Source organism: Marmota marmota, unplaced genomic scaffold (assembly GCF_001458135.2).
Source record: "Marmota marmota marmota unplaced genomic scaffold, marMar, whole genome shotgun sequence".
Lineage (NCBI taxonomy): Eukaryota > Metazoa > Chordata > Mammalia > Rodentia > Sciuridae > Marmota > Marmota marmota.
In genome coordinates, this window is record NW_025999968.1 from 53497917 (window position 1) to 53524492 (window position 26576).

The following is a 26576-nucleotide window of genomic DNA, read 5'->3' on the forward strand; positions in this document are numbered from 1 at the left end:
GGCGCGGGCCGGCCCGGGGCGGGTCGCGGCGGGGCAGAGCGCTGAGGCCGCTCCAAGCGGGTTCCCGGAAGCGCGCGCGGGGTGGTGGCCGCGGCTAGTGTCTCGCGCTCTCTTGGCGCCCCCGGCGCCCTCGCCCGCCCCCGGCGCGGCCATGGCGCGGAGCCTCGCCTGCTGGCTGGGCGGCTGCCTGCTGGTGTCAGGTGAGGGGTCTGCGGGAAGGGGCAGGGGGACCGCCGCGGGCGGAGGCGCCAGGGAACCGCGAGGCCCGGCGAGATGCTTTGCTACGCACGCGGGGTGGCGATTCCCCAGGCGGCGACCCCAGATCGCAGCCGGTGGGTGCCCGTAAAGGGACCCAGTGCCGTGACCGGTCGCCGCACCAAGCTGCTGCGGCCGCCGCCCTGGATCCTGAAGCTGGGGAGGAGCCCCACCCACACCCGGGCCCGCACCGTCCAGCCGGCGATCTCAAGGGGCGCTCCCCGCGTGCTGTGTTCGCGCTTGCTGCAGTTCCCGCCGGTGCGTCCTAACCAAGCGGCCTCCAGAGAGGCACAGAGCCTCCCCCGGCGGCTGTCTCAGACCCTCCTGGAGTCTGGAGGCGGCCCCTCCACGAGGCCCATTACACATCCTCCTCCTTCTGCCCGATCACCACCAGACCTGCTAGCAGAAGGGTCCACATCACCTTCCCCTTAAGCACTCGGCCCTGCGCCTTGAAATCTGAATTCTGCCGCCCAGTGTTCCGCTGTGGGGCTTTTGCGAGCTAAATCCAGTGAAACCTTCTCTGCCCTCCTCTACAACGAGTGCCCAGGTTCAAACAGCGCGATGGCTGACCCCTTCCTTATTTGGGATGAACTCTGTGCTGGCCTTTGAAGCCCACACTCTCCAGTTTCTTCCATACCTCTCAGGATGGTTCTACTTGGGATCCTCTGCCTGATCTCTCTGTAGTTGAGTTCATGACCAAGCCTTCTCTCCCGCCCCTAAGTTTCAACAGACCAGTGGCATTAAATAATAGACCTGTGACTCTCACCTTTGTGTCTATTGGTACTAGTCGGGTGATAGGTGTGTTTATTATGCTCTCCTCTCTGCTTGTGTGTATGTCTAGAAAATTCTATTTAAAAGTTTAAAAATAATTTCTGCCTCTACCTCACATCCGCCCTCCCTGTGAGGGCCAAGCTGGCTTATCCAGCTGTTTACCTGACCTCCCCCCTTGAATCTTTTTTCAGCCTCTCCCATTTCAGAACTGAAATGGTTCCCTGCCCAGGCTCCAATCAGGGCACCAGATGCATAAGCCAGAAATGGACATTCATTTCAGTTCACCACATCAGAAAGTCTAGAGTTTATACCTCTGGAAATAGATCGGAAATCCACCTGCTGAGCCCTAACTCTCACACCTTTCTTCTAATGCAGGTCACCATCATCTGTCCCCACTTCATTTTTGCTTCCTACCTACCCCCACCCCAAAATTTCTTCTTAAACTAAAACTAAGAAGATTTTAGTTCTTCAAATAAAATCTAGTCTCCTCAGCACAATTAACACACCCTCCCTCTCTCCCTCACCTACATGTCATTTGAAGACACAGAGCCCTAGGGGAGACCAAGGTGTTGAATGTGTCATTTTGGGGACAATATTTTTTAATGAAAAAAAAAGTTATATATTTTTTTTCCTTTGTTTTTACAGCATCGGGGCTGGTGCCACCTCCTGAAAATGTCAGAATGAAGTCAGTTAATTTCAAGAACATTCTACAGTGGATGTCGCCTGTTTTTCATAAAGGGAATCTGACTTTCACAACTCAATACCAAAGGTGGGTCTGGTGGCTCTTGGCAGGAAGGTGCCAGAACATGGTGGCCTTGGGCCAGGCCATAGAGGGAGGGAACCTAACTGTCACCCATGACAGCTAAGATGAGCCTTCCTGCTGACCTTTCTCTTTCCATCTAGGGAATTCCTGTGGCCAGCTTTTCCTTTTTATGATTCCCTCTTGGACTGTTTATTACAGGGCTGGTTGTAGATCTGGACTTGTTATCATGGGTGTAGATGTAGTCAGCCACAGTGGTAGTCTCACGGTGACTCAGTGCTATGCCAAAACTATCTCATCACCACTGATGTATTTTAAGAGGAAAATGCTACTGCTGTCATCTCCAGTTATTAGAGTAATATTGATACAAGTCAGTGTCCAAATAGAAGCTGACTATCTGAGAAACCAAGGTATGCAAAGCAGGCAGGAAGACCCCTGCTCCCACACCATCCACCGCCTCCCGTGGATTAGAGCAGCCCACCCCAGTGCCAAGCAGTGCAGTTGACTTGCCCAGTGGACTGTCAAAAACTCCATTGTCTGACAACAGCAGAGACTCTGGACAACAGCAGAGACAACTGTCACCCCTGACAATTATCTCAGGAGTGCTCTGAACACCCTCTACCTGTTCTGCTTGGTCACATTTCCCTGATAAAAGATAAAGAAGTCCATACCACCCCTCCCTTGGCAGCCTGTCACCATCTGCCACAGGTTGGACTATAGGTGACACACCTTCACACCAGGTACAAATAGCAGCAGGAGGCCCAAGGCCAATGAGTGACGTGCCTGTGGCTCAGAGGAGGATTGACCAGCCCTTCAGTGAGGCAGGAGGAGATTCCCTTCAGTCCTGTTAATCCCATCCCCCACCCCACCCAGCTGTCATTTAATCAACACACCCAAGGCCCGTGAAGTCCTAGAATCCAAGTAGGAAAAAAAAAGATAATCTTTATCTACAAGTTGAGTTTTTGTTTTGTTTCTAGTTTAAAATAATTTCACACAACAAAAAATTCCAAAATTTCAAGTATAATACTAAGAACTTTAGATGGCCTACATCCAAATTCACCAGCTTTAAAATTTGCCACATTTCCTCTCCCTCCTTCCTATTTATCTCTTACACAGAATGCCCTTTGCCCCTTAGTATTTCAATGTATGTGTCATAAGAACAAGGATAATCTTTTATATCCCACAGTATAGTTATCAAATTCAGGAACATCAACATGGCACAAAGCTTTCATCCAGTCTACAGTATAGAGTCCAAGGATTGAAGGAAGGTCATTCCACAACTTTTTTTTCCTGAGGTATATTCTTAGTACTAAGTCCTAGGACTCATATTTTTCTCCACTCAGTCTGGAAATCCTTAGAGATTTCACTGTGGAAAATTAACTATCCTCTTTTATCAGTCTGTTTTTTATTACCACTATGAAATACCTGAGGCTGGGAGCTTTATAAAGAAAATTTTTCCTCATAGTTTTGAAGGTCTAAGGCCAAAGTTTATATCTGGCCTTCTTGCTGGCAGGGTCCCAAGGCAGCAGTGACAGGGAGCAACACATGAGAATACTGGTCTCTCTCTTATAAAGCCACTAGTCTTCAATCATGGGACCTCTGCCCCTATGACTTTATCTAAACCTAATCACCTCCCAGTGGCCCTCTGAACACATAGTCAATTAAGTGTCCACCAGGTCAATACCTCACAGTGGGGAAACACCGACATGTGTTTTAGAGGGAATAAACCATAGCACCTCTCTTTCTGTCTCTCTTCCCTGTGGTTTATTTTGGTGGGTCTGTGCTTTGCTGTTTTGCCATTGTAGTAGTTTTGCCATTGTCTTTTAGACAGAGGTCTCAGTGACTTTGTGAAGGTATGGGAGAGGTCATTCACCAAGTCAGCACCTGGGCTCCAGCTGTCCTCCTCAGGAAACCACAGACAGAACATGGCATGTGCTAGGGCAAATAAACACATGCTGGCCACGTCCTTGGGGAAGACGTTGGTCCCAGGAGATCTGATTCCTCTTACTTGGCTTCACAGAAGTCTTGCTTAGATTTAACCTGAACAGTTGCACAACAGGAGCTCTCTGTTGTGCGTCTGTTGTCAGGCTGGCCAGGATGGGGCTCTCTAGAAGATAGATTGGTGGTTACAATATGGAAACATCCAAAACTTAGATGTAAGTATGGGGAAGGGGTCATATTACCTATTGAATGGGGAAAGAGTTATTTGTGAAAGCAATTAAAATAACCTAGAAGTTATTGCAAAACAACTTTTGAAATGCTGTCAGCCAACTGATACATCAGTTTAAATTAAGGAAATGGCCAAATGTGAGAAAGTCCCTTAATGACATGACCCCTGGATTTTCCAGATAATAGGATATAAGACAGCCATGAAGAGTTGATTAATTGACTCATTGTCTGGGGCGTATTAAGTGGGAAAAGTAAATTATAAAATAGTATGATCACAATTGTCTCTACCTACTTTTTGCAAGGGATTGTTCTAAACATCACCAAGAATGCAGTGAGATGTGGTCTCCAAGACTCTAAAGTGAAACACAACTGAATGTAGTTGGACAGGTTTCCTAGGCTCTGCATACCTGACCCCTAAGCTGATGAATGTTGCTATTATTATCAGCATCACCATCATTGTTACTTCTGAGGACAGCCAAAGTGGTTTTGACATTTAGACAGGAAGATACAATGGAAAACTAGTCAGACTTCTCACTTACAGGAAGGGAGGCTGTGTGTCCATGGGTTAGATGGTGCCAATTACCCTCCTCAGGCTCTCCTGAGGTTAAGTTGTGGGAGGTGGAATTTGCTTAGCATCCCGGTGTTTCCAAATGTCATCTCTTCTTCCACATGATGTTTTTCCACTCTGTCTTCAGTGGTCGCTGTTGGGGCTATTGTCCTGACTGAAATTCATATTTGTTTTATACTTTTTCTAGAATAAAAACAGTGTGAACCATTTCTAGGACATTATTTGAAATCAGCATAATATACTTACTTAATCTGTGTGTATCAAAATCTCACAAGTCATGCCTCACTGCTTTAAGATATACACAACCAAGGAAGGAAGGAAGCTTTCTTGGTCAAATATTTTGAATACTCAACCCCTTTCTGGAAAGACACATGCTTATTAGGATGTAAGGTCTCTGGGAGATTCTAATATGAAAACATCTAATTTTATGTTTAATGCAATTTCCCCCAAAATTATTTGTCCATGAGATAGATTGTCTTTGAAATGCCTTATGATGACCTAAGGATCATTAACTGTATCCCACGGAGCACAGTTTGGAAAGTGCTAATGTAAATCATGCATGTAATTCATCAAGATCGATGATTAAGAATTGCTTTATTTTCTGTCCTTGTCCCCAGTTAGTCTTTGGTAGCAGAAAGAATAAAGCACCAGTCAGCCTGAAAGAAGCTGAAGTTCGAGCTCTCATGATTTTGTCTTTCTAATTGTGTAGTTATAGGAAATTCCAAGATAAATGCAAGAGCATTACCTCGACCCAGTGCGACTTCTCAAATCTTTCCAAGTATGGCGACCACATCTTGAGAGTCAGGTCTGAATTTGCAGATGAATATTCAGACTGGGTGAACATCTCCTTCTGCCCTGTGGATGACAGTAAGCCATTCTGATTTCCATTCTGTTGGGTGTCATCGCTTGCCTTGGTTTTGTTCCACCTGGGTTGTCTATCAACAAGAATTCTTGGAGTGTGCGGGAAGTGGATAGCTCTGCACAAGGAGCTTGAGGAATATAACAAAGAAGGCCGCGGCCTTAAAGAAGCACAGGGGCACAACAGGAAAGGATGAAATGAAATAATTAAATATAAATTTGAAACTTCAGTGCCTTCATGGCATTGGGGCCAGCACTATTAATGAGAAGGATTCAGATGACAGTTTTCTGAATGGGAGTCAGTTTTGAATTATGATTTCAACAAAAGTATGACATGAAAGGCAGAAGAGTATAGACAGGTGTGGGGACAGAAAGGCCATATGCAGACAGGCAGCTTGCCCAGAGGAAGGACAGAAGGGGAGAGAGCTGATGTCGAGTGGGCTGGGATCAGGCTGCTGGTAAGAAAGCTCTAGGGCACACCCAGAGGGCCATGAGGACCCACCACAAGCACAGTTAGAGTATCAGGAACTGAAAACCAATTAAACTACCATGTAGCAATTAAGGCAGTAAAGACAATTCAGGGTTTCAAGACACTCACATACCCGCTATTTTAGTTAGCTCTTTTGCCACTGTGACCAAGAGACCTGACAAGAACCACATACAGGAGGAGAAGTTTATTTGGGGTTCACAGTTTCAGAGGTCTCAGTCCGTAGATGGCCAACTCTATAGCTTGGGGCTCAAGGTGAGGCAGAACATCATGGCATAAGGGTGTGGTAGAGAAAATCAGCTCAGGACATGTCCCCCAGGAAGCAGAGAGGAGAGAGCTCTGCTCACCGGGGACAAAATGTAACCCCAAAGACACACCTCCAGTGACCTCTCCTCCAGCCACAACCTACCTGCCTATAGTTACTGTCCAGTTAATCCATATCAGTGCCTTAATGCACTGATTTTATTAAAAGTTCTCATAACCCAATCATATCACCTCTAAATTTTCTTGCATTATCTCACACGTAAGCTTTTGGGGTACACATCTTATCTAAACCATAACAAGCCCTCTAAGAAGCAGTCAGAGGGAAGAATTGAGAGAATTATCTTTATGCAGGGAAAGGTCTTTGTATGCGTCTCCTGCCCTGGACCCTTGTGTTTCTCCCTCGTAGACTATGGGGCCAGGATGTCCTTCTCTTTCCCAAATTCTGTCCCAGCTTGGGCAGACTTTTATTTTTGGAATCCAAAATTATCAAAGTTATATTATCTTTTCTAAGATTTTCTTTATAAAAACAAATAAAAAATGAACACAAAAAGTCCAGTTTAACAATAGTCACGTCTTCAAAACTCAGTGTAGTGTTCCTTGACTTAGTGGAGTCCCATTTCTGTAACTCAATCATAACCTGAAAATATCATAAATCAAAATGCATTTAAGACCCAAAACCTTTCAAACATCCTAGCTAAGCAGCACAGCCCAGAATAGAGTACCGGTTGTCTCCCCTGATACTGTGTGACTGACGGAGCTGCAGGTCACCACTGGCCAGCATTGCAAGAGAGGATTGGGCTACATATCGACAGCCTGGGGAAAGAGCATGATTCAAAATCCCAGGTTTCTATCAATGCAGCTCACTTTCACAACTTCATAAAGTCCAAAACATCATAAGTGAAGCCTTCATAAGTTTAAGACCATCTATTTAGGTTTCTGTTCCTATAATTGCCAGTTGATTCTGACTGGTTCCAAATCCTATTTTAGGTCCCATCTGTGGAAGTTCCCTTTAAAAACAGGCTAAGCAGCTTGTCAAAAGGTCACACAGATGATAAGTGGCAGAGCAAGGATTCAGACCCAAGCCCCTATGCCCATGCTCTTAGCAGCTCTGGCCCTATGTGGGATATTCACCTCCTGAAGTATTCTAGCAATAGGAAAGTGCTTCATGACATCATGGGGAATCTGTTATATTGGCTTTGAGAAAGTATCTAACAAATTTTCTTGTCTGGTTTTCAGACCAGCAGATTACAATGGTAGAAGTAGACTCCTTAGCAGCCCCCAGAAAGTAACAGTGGCCAGAAAAGAATACAGGACATAGGTCAACACAGTGCAGTTTCCCAGAGCCACGAGCTGTTCCCTCTGATTGTTATCAAGCACCTACTATGTGCCAGGCCATGCTCAGCGTTGAAATTCCAGTAGCAAACAAGGCAAAAAAAAAAAACCTGTTCTCATGGAACATAGATTCTAATGGGAAAACTGATCTAGTAAAAGATAGGTTAGATCTAGAAAAAGACAGGTTAGAAAAATTCACGTGGTAATTATATGTGTTAAGCGTGTTAGGGTTGCCACTGAAAATAATAGAAGTACTATCTGTAGGTTCCAGCCCAGAAAAGGAAAGAAAATTTGAGCTATCAGAAGAAGGAAAAAAGAGGAGGAGGAAAAACAAAATAAAATACAATGTTTTTAAAAGCAGTCCTTACAGGTAACACAAGATAATGGATTTGGAATAATTCTAAAAATATTAGAAATTATAATAGACATAAATGAACTAAAGTGATTAATAAAGATAAAGATTATCAGATTTTGTTTTTATAGTGTTGGGGGTTGAACCCAGGGTGACTTACATTGAGCTGTATCCCCAGCCCATTTTTGATTGTTTGTTTGGTTCAGGGATTAAAGCCAGAGGCATTTAACCACTGAGCCACATCCCTAGCCCTTTCTTTTATTTTGAGACAGGGTCTTGCTAAGTTGCTGAAGCTGGTCTTGAACTTGTGATCCTCCTGCTTTAGCCTTCTGAATAGTTGGCATTAGAAGCATGAATCAGATTTTTATTTTAAAGAAACAAACTCCACCTATCACCCTTTACCCCCTCATTTATAGCAAGGTCAATCAAAGAACAGTGTACTTAAATAGACTAATTGTCCTGCACAGTTATAAAAAATTAGTGTTGCAGTAATGTTTTAAAAATGTGACTTTTATTATTTATCATTTTGATTTGTTCTTATACTTAGCCATTATTGGACCTCCTGCAGTGCAAGTAGAAGCACTTGCTGATTCTTTACACATGCAATTCTTAGCTCCCCAAATTGAGAATGAACCAGAAACATGGACCATGAAGAACTTTTATTCCTCATGGACTTACAATGTGCACTATTGGAAAAATGGAACTGATAAGAAGGTAAACTTGGCTAATCACATGCACTTCAATGTGGGCACCCATGTTCTCTGTTGAGTTTTGACCCGATGAAAGAAGGCAGGAGTCCACCCAGGCAGGGCCTTGCAAGGCGGCAGCATCCATGGTCCAGAGGATCTAAGGCTGGTCCTCTAAGAGCCAGAGCTTCCCAGGCTGAAGCACGACTGTACCTTGGGCTCAAACTTCCCAGCCCCCAATGGAAATACAGAAAGCAAGTTTTAGGGTGAAGTCTGCATGACGAGAATAGACCCTTTTCCCAGGAAGGGAAGTTGCAGGAGAGAGCAGGGCTGAGTCAGCAATTGGTGGGGGAAGTTGGAATCCACTGAATCAGGTGACCAGCTGAATGATTGCTGAGTCATGGCGTCAACACCCCATGCCCCAGATCAGTCACATATCAAATATGTCAAGTCTGTAGTCAAGGCACCCCCTACCCCAGGACGCTACATTCACCTTTTTTTTTTTTTTTGTAGGGGGGTAGGGGTACCAGGTATTGAACTCAGGGGCACTCAACCACTGAGCCACCTCCCCAGCCCTGTTTTGTATTTTATTTAGAGACAGGGTCTCACTGAGTTGCTTAGTGCCTCACCATTGCTGAGGCCACCTTTGAACTCATGATCCTCCTATCTCAGCCTCTGCTGGGACTACTGTTATGCGCTACCATTCCAGGCCACCATTCGCCTTCTTTACCACAGTTTTCGCTGTTGCTCTCCTCTTTAGGGAACAACTCCTTTAAAAACTTGGCTTTGGAACTTGAAAGCAAAATGAAAGAAAAAGAAATGGAAACAGACCTCAGTGGATCAGCGATGCTCTATTAAGCACCTGAGGGGCACGTTTTCAAAAGAGATAATGGCAGCTGGTTACGATAGGGGTCTGAGTTTTGTAGGGTTTAGTTAGACTGAATCACAGCAGAATGTTGGGCAGTCAGGGGGACAGTCGTGAAAGTCCAGGGTCCATTGTTTTCCTTCTCTCCCTGGGACTCACTGTTCTTTTTTTTTTTTCTCCCTGGGTTTATTACTATTTTTTTTTCTTAAAGACATTTTAATTGTAGATGGACCCAATACCTTCATTTTATTTATTTATTTTTATGTGGTGCTGAGGCTTGAACCCAGTGCCTCACACATGCCAGGCAAGCGCTCTGCCACTGAGCCACACCACAGCCCCCTGGGGTTATTATTTTCTATATCATTCAGATCCGAAAGACCTGATGGGAGTATTCCCCTGCCACCATGTGGCTCAGGTAACATGAATGTCTTCAGCTTCCTCAGATCTTCAAAACGGTTATAATAACCCACTTCATCCATAAAACAGGGTAATAATTCACTTCATAGGATTGTTGGAGAGTTTTAATCACAAAATGAAAAACATGTCCCATTTCCTGGAACAATGTATGTGATCACTACATGAGGTCCCCTTCCCTTTATGTAGACCTATTAAGGCCTTTTGTGTTCATCCTTGGGCAGACTTAGTTTGCCAGTTCAGACCTACTGAACTGAATACCCTTCATAGTCCTAAACTGACTTACATATATGTTATATAGGATATATTTCATTAAATGTTGCTCATATCACTTACTTCTCAAAAAATTGGGAGGAAGAGATCACCCATGTTTATCGTCTTAATTAAATACACACATTCACACACATACTAAACAACAACAATAAAAGTTAATCCCCCCACAATTCCTCATCATGATGCAGTACCTTAATCTGTTCCTGCTGCTATAACAGAATAGCACAAAGTGTGTAAAATATAAACAGTATAAATTATTTCTCACAATACTGGAGATATATGCTGGAGTCTGAAAAGGCCAAGATGGAGACACTGGAAGATTCAGGGTCTGGTGAGGGCTGTTCTCTCTGCTCCCAAGATGAGGTCTTGTTGCAGCATCTTAACTAGCCCAAGATGAAAGTCAAAGGGGGTGCAGAGCCCCTGATTCCTCTTTCACAAGCTTACTAATCCCATTCACGAGGGCTCACTTGTGACCTTGTAAAGCCTCCACCTCTTAATACTGTCATATTGGTGATTTAGCTTCAGGGTAGGAATAGCAGGGGGACACATACATTCAAACCCTGGCATGTGGGGCATCTGCTTCCTCATAGAAGAGCTGATTTGGTTATAGTCAAGACTCCAGGAAATGTGCCTGGAAAGCAACACAGAATATTTGGTTTTACACCCACTCATCCAATGCAGGTGTTTCTGCTAACCCCTGAGACTCAAAGAGAAGACCCAGAACCCCCTCCGGGGTGAGAAGCCTCCTCTAAGGATCTGGCTCTGTACTCACCCCACTGTAGCTAAGTGCCTGCAACACTAAACTAAGCATGAAATGCAAATCCCATTTTATATTTAGCTTCTTATATTTATTCTTTTATATTAAGCTTCTAGAACACTCCACCAGCAACGGCACAGGCATCTCGTTACACATTTGTCCTCTCACTTTGCCGGATTGTGTGGAAGGAAGGGTTGTGTTGCTGGAAAGGCCACTGGTTCCCCAGTTGCTCCCTCCCAGGGGCCTAAATGTCATCATTACCCACGTATATGGTTCCCTTCTAGAACGCAAACGTTTCAAGACAGTCAGATTAGTTCCCTACACTAATAACACTTTTAGAAATTCCACATATGCTTGCCACTTATGGTCTGAGTTTTAGTCTTTTTTCAAAAACTGCATTGTAAGGCTTCAGAGGCACTGGACTTCTAGAAATGAAAGCCAGGAGTTTTTTAGGTGTGGTTTGGTTTGCTTTGTTTGTTTTTTAAATTAACTTCATAGAAACTCTGTCATTCTCTTCATATATTCAACAGTATAGTCAAATCTTGCCCTCAGAGAGTTTGATTTTTTATACAGTAATCAAGCTGTCACCAATCCAGGTGCCAAAGTTTAAAAAAAAAGGAGTCTGCACTCGCTCTGTAGGCTCTTTTAATGCCCTTTATTTTTTTAGGAACTACTTCAGTTTCTCAAATTGAGAAATAGCTCATTAATTATGATATATTGCATTCAGCTTCAACTGAGATGAGTCAGTAACTCCAGCTGCCAGGGAAGAACAGGCTGTGGAATGCTCCCTGAGCAAGCCAGGGCCTCTGGAGAACCCCACGCAGCCAAGATCAGAAACATGCTCTGTATTAGTAGCTAGTGCTGCTGTCACAGAATGCCAACAGTTAGGTAGCTTCAACCACAGGAATTTATTGTCTGCTGAAAATCTAAGACCAAGGTGTCCACAAGGCCGTGCTCCATCTGAAGCTGCGGGGATTTGTCCCACTCCTCTGTCCAGTTGAATTAGAGACCCACCTCATAACCTCAATTTAACTTGGTGACCTCTGTAAAGGCCCTACCTCCCTATAAGGTCACATCATAGGTACCAGGGGTTAGGACTTCAACCTATGAATTTTTTTTTTAGTTTTCGGTGGACACAACATCTTTATTTTATTTTTATGTGGTGCTGAGGATTGAACCCAGCGCCCCACGCATGCCAGGCGAGTGCGTTACCGCTTGAGCCACATCCCCAGCCCAAGAATTTTTAAGGGACACAGTTCAACCCATTAAAACTGGTTTATCTTTGGGGAAGAGGCAGTTTGCATATCATTTAGGGTAGAGAATTTGGGAAACAAGATGGTTTGTCAGGGTTGGGGCTGTAGCTCAGTGGTAGAGCGCTTGCCTAGGATGTGTGAGGCATTAGGTTTGATCCCCAGAACCACATAAAAATAAATGAATAAATAAAGTTTTTTTAGTTGTGACCATCTTCAACTAAAAAATATATATATATTTAAAAAAAGAAAAGAAAAGATGGTTTGTCAGCATCACAGTCCGTCTTGCTGCATCCCTTAGAATAGTGTGGAGTCCCTGAAATGAGCTGGGAGGAGCGAGCACCTGCCATTGTTCTTTACTGTTTTAAGTCTGAAGCAGTAATCACAGCTTGTTAAGTGTGAGAAAAAAAAGAGAAGAAAAAATAATGGTCTCCCTTCACTGTTAAGATGTGTTCTTGTTTCATCCCCATTACCAGTTTCAAACTACTCTTCAGTATGACTTTGGGGTCCTCAGAAACCTGGAGCCCTGGACAATTTACTGCATTCAAGTTCAAGCATTTCTTCTTGTTCGGAACAAAACTGGGGAATGGAGTGAGCCTGTGTGTGAGCGAACAATGGAGGGTGAGTGAGACGCACAGTGTGTGCTTCAGCCTCTGCAGCATTTTAAAAGAATTACACACACCACACACAATCCTCAGGCATCATCACAAGCTGCTCAGACTCCTGCTCAGGAATTAGCATCCCCTCCTCTGAAGGTCAGCTTCATGCTGAGAAGGAGATGCCTGCTTCTGAGACTGCTCGTTCACTTAGCCCAAGGCATTGACGGCAGGGTGGTCCATTGGGCAGCTGAAGTTGGCCCCACAAGCCCGTCTTCGCCCTGCTTGACTGCGCTCTCCAGCTCCCCAGAGCAAGACCATTCTCCCCAGACCACCCTGCAGAGCTGGAGCTTTGCCACACCCCCATGCGCCCTGGAAGTCTCCTTCCCAGGGCATACACCAGTCCTGCAGATGCACGAGGACTGGCAGGGAGGGTTTGGGAACCTCATCACTGTCCTCAGCTGGTGCTGCTGGTATAGCCCCTTGTCGATTATGAGATAGGCCCTCACCTCCATCCTTCACATATGATGGGGACCACAGTGTCCAGCCCAGTGCCTGCACACTTGATGTTTCTTAAAAGAGCAGACGGGGGCAGGTGAAGGGGAGAGAGGAGCAGGTGCCTGGGTGCTGGTGCTTTATGTGCACCATGTGGCGGTTGAGCTTCGTGGGGATCACTGTCGCCCGCATGTCTGCATAGCAGAGCAGCCTTTTTTGGTAACGCAGAGACACGGTCAAAGGGTTTGGGAAGCTCAGACCGTGGAAGGTGGGACACATATAGGGCCACTCATGTCACAAAGCTTGGCATGAGGGGTACAATTTGATCAAAAAGAAAAATAGTTTAAATAGTTCACAACTGCAAGTGATTACTCTGACAATAGCCAAACATTTTATAAAAGAAAGGGAAAAAGGAAATGACCAAAAACGTGCTCTTGTCAAATATCATTTTAGTTTTGGGGGTTGGGTGGGTTTTTTGGTTTTGTTTTTGTTTTTCATTCTCACTTTATGTAATCTTATAATCAGTTGTGGGGTTTTTTAAAAATATTTTTAGTTGTAGATGGACACAATGTCTTTATTTATTTTTATGTGGTGCTGAGGATCAAACCCAGGGCCTCACACGTGCTAGGCAAACGCGCAACCACGAGCCACAACCCCTGCCCTTACGATCAGTTTTTAATGAGAGCTTTGTAAGGATCTTTTCCCCTTTTACAGACTAGAAAATGAAGGTTCAGAGATAACAATTAAGTTACCCAAAGCACTCAGCTAGTAAATGACATGGACAGAAAAAAACACAGACCAGTCTAAGCCTGGATTGTGTCCCCTGTAATTTTCTGCCTGCATATTCATTCCAAAGGTAAACTGAGGCATCACATCCCTATGGATAAAACAGAAAGGTGGTCTGTCCCACAGTGTGAAATAGACTGAAATTAAGGGGAATATCCTGGTAACTTGTTTTTCTGCATCCTGTATTTTCTCATAGTGAGAGAAAGGCTGAAGGGCTGCCTGCCTTCCGCCTCCCATCGCCCCCCTGTCTCCTGCACACACATCCACCCCCCACCTAAAGGATACCAAAAAATCTGAAAATAGGAGTTGTTCGTGCTAGCAGGCTAACTGCAAAATCTGCATATGTATGTTTCCTGCCTTTTGTCCCCACTTTGACACCTCTTCTCTCTTAAAAGCTTTGTTCCCCAGAACATTGGAAACAAAACGTTTTCTTCTGTCTTGTTTCAGAGCCTAGCCCCACCCCTGAGTGAGTGACAGTTCTAGCACATGAAGCAGGAATTGATGGGGAGCTAGTATAGAGGCCTGGACCTGGTGAGGGCGCGTGCTAGACACGCGAGGGCAGTGCCAGCAAAGATGCAAACAGAAGAGGAGGAGGGAAGGAGGCAGAAGACACAGCAGGTGCCTCCCAGCCTCTCCCCCGCACAGATGCCGGTATTTAAGGCATGTCCATTCTGAGTCACACACATGGCGCATTCCCTGGGATACCAGCAGATGCCTGCAGTTAAGGTAGCTCCAGGACCAATACACTGTCCAGAGTTCTTGGGTTTTGGGGGGGTTTTTTGTATGTGGTGCTGAGAATGGAATCCAGTGCCTCACACATTGCTAGGCAACTGCTCTACTCTGAGCCACAACCCCAGCCCCCAGAGTTCTTTGATCAACCCTGAGTGACAGTTGACATTTTCCCCACAAACAATCCTTTTCAAATGACTTGCTCTCTAATAAGCAGAATTCGATCTCCTGGCCTCTCTTGGCACCAAATGCACTGGACTTTACTCATGAGGGTGGTACTGATAGGCAGGGGCAGAGCATAGGGAGGCCTGGCTGCCAGGGCAACTGGAGAAGGGGCCTGCTGGTGAATGAAGAGAGATGTGACCAGGAATGACCAGGTGATGTCCTGGATACTGTCCTGGAGAAGCCAAGTGTGATTCTGTCTGTAAAACCAGATCTGCCTCAGTGGTGTTGCAGTAGGAGAAAGAGCCCGCTCCATTTATGCAGAGGAGACGGGACCCCTTACAGAAGAATGAGGGAGTGAAAAAATGACAAAATTCAGGTAAATGCCATTGCCATTAGACCACCTGTGTCTGTTAATTGGCATTTATCAAAGTCAGGCTCCTACTCTCCCCTGGGGACTGTCCTCTCTGGTAGCTTCAAAGGAATGGTGCTCAGTTTCTTGAAGAAGATACTCCCGGGTTGTAGCAGACCACTGTATGCATAAAGGGAGAGGAAAGATTCACAGTGGCAAGCCCTTTTTAGTGAAAGCTCTCAGGAGGACAGGTCAGGGGCTCATGGTCTATGTTGGCAAGGCCACGGGGTGTGCTCTTTAAACAGGCTGGGCCTTCTGTCAGAAGCTCAAGAGGGGCTGGGTCATCCCAGGGATGCAACTCAGGCTCCCAGGAGCCGTGCTGCAGCTTGGTGGGTCTCTCAGAGGTGGAGTCATTAGTGGTGAGCTTCTGCACCATGGCTCTTTCTCCCTTGGGCTTGGCCTTGGGGGTTGGTTTGCTGCTTCAAGACCGAAGAGGTGGATCCAGAGCAGGGGGCTTATTGCCACCTAAAAGTAAGTAAATTGACCCAAATCCTTGCTTATTATTCTTGTTATATGTGCTATTCGTAATCCCAGAGACCAAACTTTGAAGAAACAGGAAAGGGGTGCGACTCAATGAGCACCTTGGGTCCTCCACCCCTCTGCTGTGTTTTCCAGGATTTCTAAGACGCTGTCTGAGATGGACAAATGGGCGCTCTTTTGAGGGATTGCCATTGAATTGCAGTGGCTAACATGGCCTTCCGGTCACTGAGATCCAACCTGTACATGACAAGAGTGTAACCCACCCTGTTGTCCCTGGCAGAAACAACGTTTTCCTGGGTGGTGGCCGTCGTGCTGATAGCTTCGGTCTTTGTGGTGTTCCTGATGTTCCTCGGCTGCTCTGTCTCCCTGTGGTACATTTACAAGAAGACCAAGTACACCTTCTCCCCTGGGAATTCACTTCCACAGCACCTGAAAGAGGTAGGTAGGAGGGAGTGAGATGTGCCTTAGAAAACCCCTGCTGGAAGAGTTCTCCAAGGTCAGGGCTGCCCATTCCAAGGTCAAGGCTGCCTGTTCCAGACAGTATTTTCCTGGGGAATAGTACACATCTTGTGTGCTGGTCCATCGCCATATGCCCATTTCAGAGAAACCTGAGTCCAAAGACCAGCCCTTAGGAAGAAAGCAAAGGATTGTCTCAGATGTGACCTGGACGGCGCCTTCTCTGGCCTTCACTGCCCAAAGCCCCAAGTCCTCAGGAAGCCATGATGATGGTTGTGGGGCAGGAAAGGAAAGAGCAAAGCTCCCAGTAGAGAAGATGAGAAAGAGAACACTGTAGGCCAAGTGCCAGCGAGGAGCCGAGGGTGAGAATGGGATCAGGGAGAGGTGTGCTTTTAGTTTGGGAATATCTGAGAATGACTTCAATCTGGTTGTGCATCTGAGACTTTAGGGAGGCAATTTTCAAGATGTAGAAGAAAAAAGATTTAATCCATCTAAAGACTGTAGGACTGAAGAGGCCGTAAGAAATAAAATTCTGGATACACAATCAACCCTCTATGTCCACAGGTCCCACATCTATGGTCTTAGCCAGCTGCAGATCAGATATATCTGGGGGTGGGGGAGGGGGAATGCAACTGTACTGAACATGTACAGAGTTTTTTTTCTAGTCATTATTTTCTATATAATACAGTATAACAACTATTTACATTTATCAGGTGGTATAAATGATCTAGAGATAATTAAAGTATACAGGAGAATGTGCATAGGTTACATTCAAATACTGCACAAGTTTATGTAAGGAATCCGTGGATTTTGCTATCCACAAGGGGTCCTACAGCCAATCCCCATGGATACTGAAGGACAACTATTTACTGACACTTAAAATTGAAAATATGCCAAGTGCAGACCCAAAAAGCACCTATCTAAGACACTAAGATAGAAATTTGCATTCAAAAGGCTCCATGGTAAATTTCCTTGGGCATGATACCTCTAAAGGAGTGAAGATGGCAGAATGGGGCACAGAGAGGTTGAGCTATCATGCAGCAGCAACACAGGCCTCATCCAGTCCCCAAGGGCTCTGAGCTGGAATAGCCCTTCAGAAGTATCCCAAGCTGAGGCAAGAGAGCTGGACCTGGGAACCCCTCAGTGGCCATGTGGTAGATACAGGAAACCCCGGGGAAGGGACCTCACCTAGGACGAGGTACAAGCATCAGCACCAGTATTCCTGGCAGCTGAGAGGGCAGGCACCTCATTCCTGAAGGGAGAGCTGTACGGCCTCTCTCAGCATCCGCCACAGCCTGCCCCTTGGACCACTGGGACCTACCAGGAGCAGCTCCTTCAGGATTTCTTTTCCTGGGGAAGGTTCCAAGAGCAAGTTAGTAAGACAAACCCCATCTCCCACCACTGCAGCTGGTTCCAAGACCACGAGTAATATTCATGGTCTTTTCCTTCACCATCATTCATCCTCTCCCGTCCTGTGACTAGCCTCTGCTGGCCTAGCAGGACTGAGCTCTGGCCCCCAGGCCCTTCTTGGGCAGTGACTGCTCTGCCTGTCCATTTGCATCAGAACTGGGCAGGAGAGAGCCAGGAGATGCCCCAGTGACTCCATTGGGCACCCACCAGAGTGTGGCAGCAGCATTAGCCCTTCCTGGTGACCAGTGTGGCCACTCCTTTCTTTGCCTACTGGTCTTGCATGAGAAGCAGCAGCCATAGTGTCAAGTTGAATGGGCCTCATGCTGTGTTCACTGGTCAAATGCTCTTACTCTAAAATCCTCTGGACTAGGGTTCAGCAAACTATTCCTTAAAGGGTTGGATAGAAAATATTTAAGGCTTTGCAGACCAAGTGGTAAAATCGAAATTACACAGGTACGTATATAACCATTTAAATGTAATCATCTAAAAATCTTGACTCATGAGCTGTACAGAAATAATCAGTGGACTAGATTTGGCTCATGGGCTGTAGACTCACAAAATCTACCCAGGTGGTGACCAGGGCCACTCCTTTATCTATCTCTTGATTCTTGAACCCATGTGTTCTACCTCCTGAGGCCATAGGAACAAATAGCGGTTGTTGGTTCTAGGTGCGTGCCAGGTGCTGGGGGCATCTTCACAGGGTATTGTCTCCAAGCAGGCATCCCACTTTGAACAGGCCATTCTTTTATTCTTCCTGGCTGGTGCGTTGTATGATATGATTAGTGGGTACCATGGGCAAGTGCCCACTCCTGGCCCTCTTAGATATCAGGATTATTTTACTAGAACTTCCACTGAAAAGTACGGCATATTGGGTATCTTATCCAACAGCAGTATATTGACATTTCTACAAACTGAAAGTCTGAGTTCACGGTGTGGGCAGGATTGGTTCCTACTGAGAGCTATGAGGAGAGTCACTCCAGGCCTTTCCCCTACTTTCTGCTGGTTGCCGACAGTCTTTGGCATTCCTTGGTGCATAGAAGCCTCACCCTACCCTCTATCCTCACCTTCACATAGCCTTCTCCCTGGGTATGCCCATGTCCACATTTCCCCTTTTAATAAGGACATCGGTCATATTGGACCAGAGGCCTCCTGTGCTCCGGTTCGACCTTATTCTAACTTACCTAATCATTTTTTCATGACTGTTTGCAAGTAAGTTCATATTCAGAAGTACTGGAGGTTAGGACTTATGTAAAATTTTATAGGGACACAGTTCAAGCTACAGTGTGTGCCAGTAGACCAAATTCTCAGTAAGACCTCCGTGGTGCCGACTGAGGCCTGTTGGACACAAAATGGCAAGTCATTTCTGAAATGACTGTCCACTTAATAAGGATCCATCACTTCCAGGGAACAAGGGATTTGATGTCATCAACTTGCCACCAGGTGGCCATTTGGTCTCCTTGCGGGTGCTGTCATCCCAGGGGCTCAGCACTGATCTCTACTACAGGAGGTTGGACATTTGGCCGCAGCTGTTGCCACGTTAGTCTTGGGGGGCAGGAGGTCTGCTCTTGGGTCCATGCAGAGCCTCCATCCGTGGCACTGTGGCTGTTCTGTTTATGAGCCCACTGGGCCACATATGGGTGACAAATGGCCGAGGCTGGCTGCCCACTGGCTGTGTCATCCTGTCTCCTTGGTTCTTCCCTTTCCATGGCACATGCTGTCAGTGGGGGTTAGTATGTGTTACAGAAATTCACACACTTCAGCTGTACACTGCCACCCACGTGCCTCTTCCCCAGGGACATGTCCTTGTCCCTGACCTTCCAGCCTTCCTTCTGCTAGGTTCCAATCTCCAGTCCAGCCATGACCTCAGCCTGTGAGTCCATGGCAAACCTGATCTTTGGTCACTTTACTTTACACATAAAGTAGATGACTGGATACATGGTCGGAGTCTCCACCTGTTGGAGGGCTTTCTGCCTGAGGGGGGGAGCCCGTGCAACAGCAGGACATTTCCAGGTTGCACCCACATGCCATGCCAGCTGCCTGTGAACCAGGGTTGGCTTTTCCCTTCTTCTTCAGCTGGTCATAAGGACCTGTCCCTCATCTACTCACAGTATGAGCAGGGGCAGAGCAAGGTGCATGGGGACAGATGACATGGGAGTCTGAGCCACCTATATATGTGACTGACCTGTGCCTTCTGACCCTGTCTTAGGATCTGATGTGACTGAACAGGCCCCAAAGATAGTATCAGTTTATGTAACAAACACAAACTTTCTAAAAAAAAAAAAAAAAAAAGATGATTTTAGGCCTGGAGATATAGCTTTGTTGGTACAGTGCTTGCCTCACATGCACAAGGTCCTGGCTTCAATCCCCAAAACCACACACACACACACATTAAAAAAAAAAAAACAAGAAAGAAAGGAAGGGAGGAAGGATGGAAGGATGGATGATTCGCAAATCCAGGGAACATGCATCATGGCAAACCATGGGGACCCTTGGGCTCACCCGGAGAGGCAAAGGAAACAGGTGTTTTAAAAGGTAAATTGAAGAAAGTTACATAAGTGGTTTTGAAGTAATGATCCTTGGCTCTGAGAATCAATAACCACCTTGGTGTCAGCACAGGGTTGTGAAGGTGGTTTTTGGGCAGATGTCTGTCCTTGAAGAGATAGTCTTTGCGCAAGGTTGTGGTTTGGTAGAATCTCTTGTAATAGTTCCTGTTATCAGGGAAATCATGCATGAGGGTCCCACCTACCCCATCCCCACCCCTGCTTAAGACCTTCCAATTCCATTTAGTTTGGTTTGATTTAAGTGGCTCCATTTTGGTACCTAACTTTCATAGTGGTCACTCACGGACAGCATTGTCACCTAGTATCTCATGGCCAGAGGCTCTGCATCTGCCAGGCCTCCATACCACTCAGTGAGCTGTTTTCCAGACAGGATATCCTGATCTGCTGCAGATGACCCAGCCTGATCCCAGAACTCTAGTGTCCACATTGTGATTTTCTTAGGATTGATCTGTGAACTCCACCCAAGGTCATTTTGCACCAAAGACACTTCAAGGATCTGCCAGGTCACATGTCCATCAGGTTCAGTTAGTCTGTCCTCATGGTAGAGAGTGCACCTGTCTGGAAGCAGAGGTAGAGCTGTCTGCTCTGTAGTCCACTCCTGCTGCGGGGCCCTTGCCCACCCTGGGTCCCCCCAGACAGCAGCCCTCAGTCTCCTGATAAACACCCTGTAGCGTATCCCCATGTGCGGAATGTGCTGCTCCAGTGCCTAACGGGACCTACCAAGCTAGCTCGTTCTTCTTAGTGGCGGGAGGGGTGACATATGATGGACTGTTCATAGCCCCACTGAGCTGGGGTAGCAAGATAAGTTGCTGAGAAACCAAAGAAGATACCCAGATATAGCCAGGTGCAGTGGCGCACACCTGTAATCCCAGCGGCTGGGGGAGGCTGAGGCAGGAGGATGGCGAGTTCAAAGCCAGCCCTAGCAACAGCGAAGTGCCAAGCAACTCAGTGAGACCCTGTCTCTAAATAAAATATAAAATAGGGCTCAGTGGTTAAGTGCCCCTGAGTTCAATCCTTGGTACCCCCCCTCTCCCAAAAAAGAAGATACCCAAGATGACATGTGAGACATAAGGTTTTTTGAAAACTGTTCATGGGAGGGTCCAGTGGCGACAGGCTAGATGGATAACACCTCCATCTTTTGTGGTGCATTATCCAGTGGCAGCCAGCTGGATGAGCACATGTCCTCTCCACAGCTTGTTCTGCACCAGGTAATTCAGGGAGGGGGCTTCTAGGCTGAGCCACATGAGCAGCAGTGTCATTAGCTTGCTTTATTCCAGCATCTAAGGAGCAGTTGTCTGGTCACGTGCTAGAAAGCAGTTTCCACAGATAACACTCTTTTCCCTAGTTTCCACTACATGAGTCACTTCCTTCAACATAATGCTTACCTTGGCTTGGCTATGTCCCGGATGCTTCCAGGATCTGGTGTTTCAGTGTACTCCTGCTTTCAGGGATGTCACATATGGTAATTCAGTCTTGACTTGGAGAGAATGTTCCAGCATGCCCCACTCCGTGGGACCCTTCCAACTTCCCTGATGTGGCAGGTCCCTGTTTCTTCATAGGGCGAGTTCGCCACCCTCTGCAGTGTGTGCCTTACCCGTGCCTTGGCACTTCTTGAACTTCTGGCCCTACTGATGCATTGTGATAGCTAACACAAAGCCTTTGTCCCCACACCAACCAGTCAGGGCTGCCCCTGGGAAGAGACGTGGTATTATGGAAGGTAACTGCCTCCTGTGAAGGGCGCTGCCCAGCGAGGGACCCGGCTGTGAGCCATTCCAGCTGTTGGCATTCCAGGAAGCTGGAGAATAAGGGGATCCACCATGAAGGGGTCTGGATTGCACAGGGCAGCACCCTCTGTGGATAGAAAGTGGAACTCATGACTGGGGGCGAGTGTTTGAGAGCAGCTGGAACCTTCTCCACAGGATGCCTGCAAGCCCTGCAGCACTAGGAAGCATCAGGAATCCTCTAGGCGTGAGCTTGTGAAGGCACAAGAACAAAAAAGAGGGTCAGGCCCTTTGTTCTGGGTAGAAGGTATTTTCTTGAGAACCAAAAGGAAACTATTCACCTGCTATTTTTGTTGCTTGGCTTTTCCATCAAAGAAACTGGTCAGACAGGAAAGAACAGATGGCAAATCAAAGCTGAGGCTAGTGTAATGGAGGGGGTCGTGGGAATGAGCGCTCCCCTGCGAGGCTGGCAGTTCCTGTAATATCTGAGCAACACGGAGGTTGGGGTGCTGGAGAGGGGCCCAGAAGAGTAAGGGTCAAGGAAGTTCCAAAGCACTTCAGGGCTTATCGGGGTCTCCCCAGCACCAAATTCTCCATCTTGGCTCTTATTGTATAGAATGTGTTAATCTCGGCCCAGAGAATGATTTGGGGTTTAGGGAGATGAGCTGGGAGGGAGCTTTGAGTTGAGAGCAGAAAAGGTTATTCAACATTGAGCTGTTGAGCTGCCACCTGTTTCTCTGGGTCCAACCGGGAGACTCAGCCCGATATTTGCTCTTTTGAAATTTAGTGCACCTTCCCTTGGTTTCCCTTCCTCTCCCTTCCCCAGGAGAATAACGGGTAACTTCAGCAAGACTCTGACCGTGGATCCACTGGACATGAGGTTTAGGGAGCTCCCGCCTCCTCCCAGCTTTGTCCTTGCCCAGCAGGGAACTGGACACAGTTCCCCTGGCCTCCCCACTCCCTTCCTTGGGTGGAAATCGTGACAGGTCCAAACCAGCAGGCACAGCAGCTGCAGCATATCAAAAATCTGAGCAGGACAGAACGGGCTAATGGATTAAAGGGGGGACCACGACGTTCCATCGGGAGGGGACAGGTTACAAGTGCAAAGCTTTAAAAAATTTCTCCAATACATGTTTCTCTATGTAACTGTGAGCATTAAGGGCATAGCTCCTCTATCTGGATGAAGACTGAAGAACGTGAAATTAGCAGAGATTTCCAGAAGTATATCTGGGCATCTTCATTGTTCAAAGTGTTAGAGAGATAAGTGTGATTGGACTATGTTCCCTGTCCCTAACTGGCCCTGTCTATGAGAGAAATGACCTGTGGACAAGTCAGTGTCCATCAAATGTACTGAGACAGCACAATTTAATAGGAACATATCATAAGCCATAAGCGTGCACCACCACACTGGCCATCATAACCCTCCCCTACCCCTTTGCTAGATTTTTTTTAAAAGTAAAAAGAAACAGGTGAAGTAAACACTAATCACATGTTTTATATAACCTCATGTATATAAAATAGCATCATTTCAACATGTAACCAATGTATTTTTAAGTTATTAAGGTATTTACATTCTTTTTTTTTTTTTTTTACATAGCCCCTACATAATAGGTTGTAATTCACACAGCACACATAGAACAATCTAGCCACACTCCAAGTGGTCAGTAGCCACTACCATCCTAGATAGTTCAGGGCTAAGGGCTGAAATCAAGGATCAGGTAGGATGGCGGGGAACGTCAAACAGGGCCTAACTCAGCATGAGGACGTGAGAGAGACCATGTGTTCTTCCAAGACATGATCATCCAGGCCTGCAGTCCTAGAGGAAATGCCAGCCAGGCTGCGTATGCCCCACAGCGTCATGATTGAGCTGAAAGTCCTCCCTGTTGGACTGGGAATGTAGCTCAGTTGGTAGAGTGTATGCTTAGCATGTGCAAGGCCCAGGGTTCAATCCCCAGCACACCCACATAAAAAAGGAACTATCAGAGGGCGACCTGGGATCACTTAGCAACTGAGTTGCACATCTCATTGTCGCATCTTTTAAAATTGTGGTAAAATACACATGGCACAAAATTTCCACGTAATCTTTTTCTCTCTCTCTCTCTTATACTGGGAATTGAACCCAGGGGCTCTTTACCACGGAGCCACATCCCCAGCTCTTTTTCTTTTCCTTTTGAGACAGGATCTCACTGAGTTGCCCAGGTTAGCCTTGGGCTTGAAATCCTCCTACCTCAGCCCCTTACCCCCATCACAGTCACTGGAAGTACAGGCGTGTGCCACCACACCTGGCCATCATAACCTCCCCCACCCCATTTTTTTAAAGAGTATATTTGGGATTTTACAAAATGAGTACCAGAATTACATACTTCCCAACAATAAAAACCCACTTTTATAAATTTTTTCAACTGATATCAAACTGATGCTCAGCAGTTCATAAAAATCAATAAAGCAAAAATAAGCATGCCTAAAAATCAGAGCAAGTAATAAAGTTTACATTAAAATTATGGGGTATCTGGGCTGGGGATATAGCTCAGTTGGTAGAGTGTTTGCCTCGCATGCATAAGTCCCTGGTTCAATCCCCAGCACCACACACACACACGAAAACTACAATATATAAAGTATATACATGTCATGTAACTTTAGATTTTCTGTTGGTGGTGTATTTTTTTAATTTGTTCTAATCAGTTATACATGACAATAGAATGCATTTTGACACATCATACCTAAATGAAGTATAACTTCTCATTCTTCTGATTGTACATGTTGTAGAATCACGTGGTCATGTAATCATACATGTACATAGGGTACTAATGTCTAATTCATTCTACTACCCTTCCTACCCCCACTCCCCTCCCCTCCCTTCACTCCCCTCTGCCTAATGCCAAGTACTTTTATTTTTCCCTTGCCATCCCTCCTTATTATGAATTAATATCTGCAGATCAGAGAAAATATTTGGCCTTTGGTTTTTTGGGATTGGCTTAGTGTGCTATTCTCTAGCTCCATCCAGTTACCTGCAAATGCCATAATTTCATTCTTCTTTAAGGCTGAGTAATATTCCATTGTGTATATATACCATCTTTTCTTTATCCATTCATCCGCTAAAGGACATCTAGGTTGGTACCATAGTTTGGCTATTGTGAATTGAACTGCTATAACATTGATGCGGCTTCATCACTGTAATATGCAGATTTTAAGTCCTTTGGGTATAAACTGATGAGTGGGATAGCTGAGTCAAATGCTGGTTCCATTCCAAGTTTTCTGAGGAAACTTTCCATAATGTTGTACCAATTTGCAGTCCCACCAACAATGTATGAGTGTACCTTTTGCCCCACATCCTCGCCAACACTTATTGTTGCTTATATTCCTGATAATTGCCATTCTGACTGGAGTGAGGTGAAATCTTAGTTTTGATTTTCATTTCTCTTATGCAGCCATCACCACCATTCACCATTCACATTCAGAACTTTTTTCATTTTCCAAAAGTAAACTCTTTCCCCTCTCCCCCAAATCCTGGCAATAACCATTCTTCTATCTGCCTCTATAAATCCAACTCTTCCACCCTTAAATAAATGGAATCGTACAGTATTTCTCCTCTGGAGACTGGCCGGTTTCACCTAGTGTAATGTCTTTAGGGTTTATCCATGTGTAGCATGTCTCAGAACTTCCTCTTTTTTAATGCTAACTAATATTCCATTGCAACAAATGCACCACATTTGTTGTATGTTCATCCACACGTGGACACTGGGCTTGCTTCCACCTTCAGTTGTTGTTAATAATGCTGCTGTGAACATGGGTGTACCAATATCTCTTCAACAAACTGCTTTTATTTCTCTTGGAACTGTACCTAGGAATGAATTGCTAGATAATATGATAATTCTGTTTTTTTATTTATAAAGGAAGCACCGTACTGTTACTGTTACATTTTTAAAATAATATTTTTCATCCCAGAAATCCTATATAAAATCTTTGTAAGGCCAGAAAAAAGAAATGGTACTGAACTGTCCTCTTTCCCCCAACAGTTTCTGGGCAACCCCCATCACAGCAAGCTTCTGTTCTTCTCCTTCCCACTCTCGGATGAGAACGAAGTTTTTGACAAATTAAGTGTCATTTCAGAAGACTGTGAAAGCAGCAAGCAGAATCCTGGTGACAGCTGCAGCTTTGGGACTCCATCTGGGCCAGGACCCCCGGAGCTCATTTCCAAGGGGGAGACCCATTTCCAAGGAGGAGACCCGTACGGGGACTCCCCACTTCTCTCATCTGCCTCAGAGGGTGATCAGAGTGACTGCCTGAGGAAACCCCAAATCTAGAACTCCTACACGTGGACTTGTCCAAGGAGCTGAGCTTTGAAGGCTCATGTGGCAAAAATACTCCATCCTGTGAACTCACCACTCCAAAAAGACTTTAATGATTAAAAAAGAAATTGACTTAAAGAGTATAATTTTTAGCCTCTCGTACTCATCAAAACAAGGATCATGTTTTATTTGTGAGAAACAAATATTTAAAATTAGAGATGAAATGGAGATGGTATGAAATCCTACCAGAGTGCTGATCAACTAACCTAAAAACCAACCTCAACTCAAAAGTGGTCAGCACCACACTGGACAGACATGAATTTTTTTGGATTTCAGGAAGACTTTGATATTTCTTTTTCTATTTATCTGTGTTTTATGTACTGCAGGTGCTCTGTTAAAGTTTGATTCTCTTATCTAA

General features: G+C 45.7%; 1 protein-coding gene across 1 annotated transcript; it reads left to right on the top strand.

The window, feature by feature from the left end:
- Nucleotides 1-6: 6 nt before the first annotated feature.
- Nucleotides 7-26576, top strand: Il10rb (interleukin 10 receptor subunit beta). The gene is made up of 7 exons (XM_015478702.2): nucleotides 7-200; nucleotides 1672-1795; nucleotides 5233-5390; nucleotides 8364-8530; nucleotides 12538-12682; nucleotides 16002-16159; nucleotides 25886-26576. The coding sequence occupies exons 1-7, from the start codon at nucleotides 152-154 to the stop codon at nucleotides 26171-26173; spliced, it is 1089 nt and encodes a 362-aa protein (XP_015334188.1). The 5' UTR covers nucleotides 7-151; the 3' UTR covers nucleotides 26174-26576.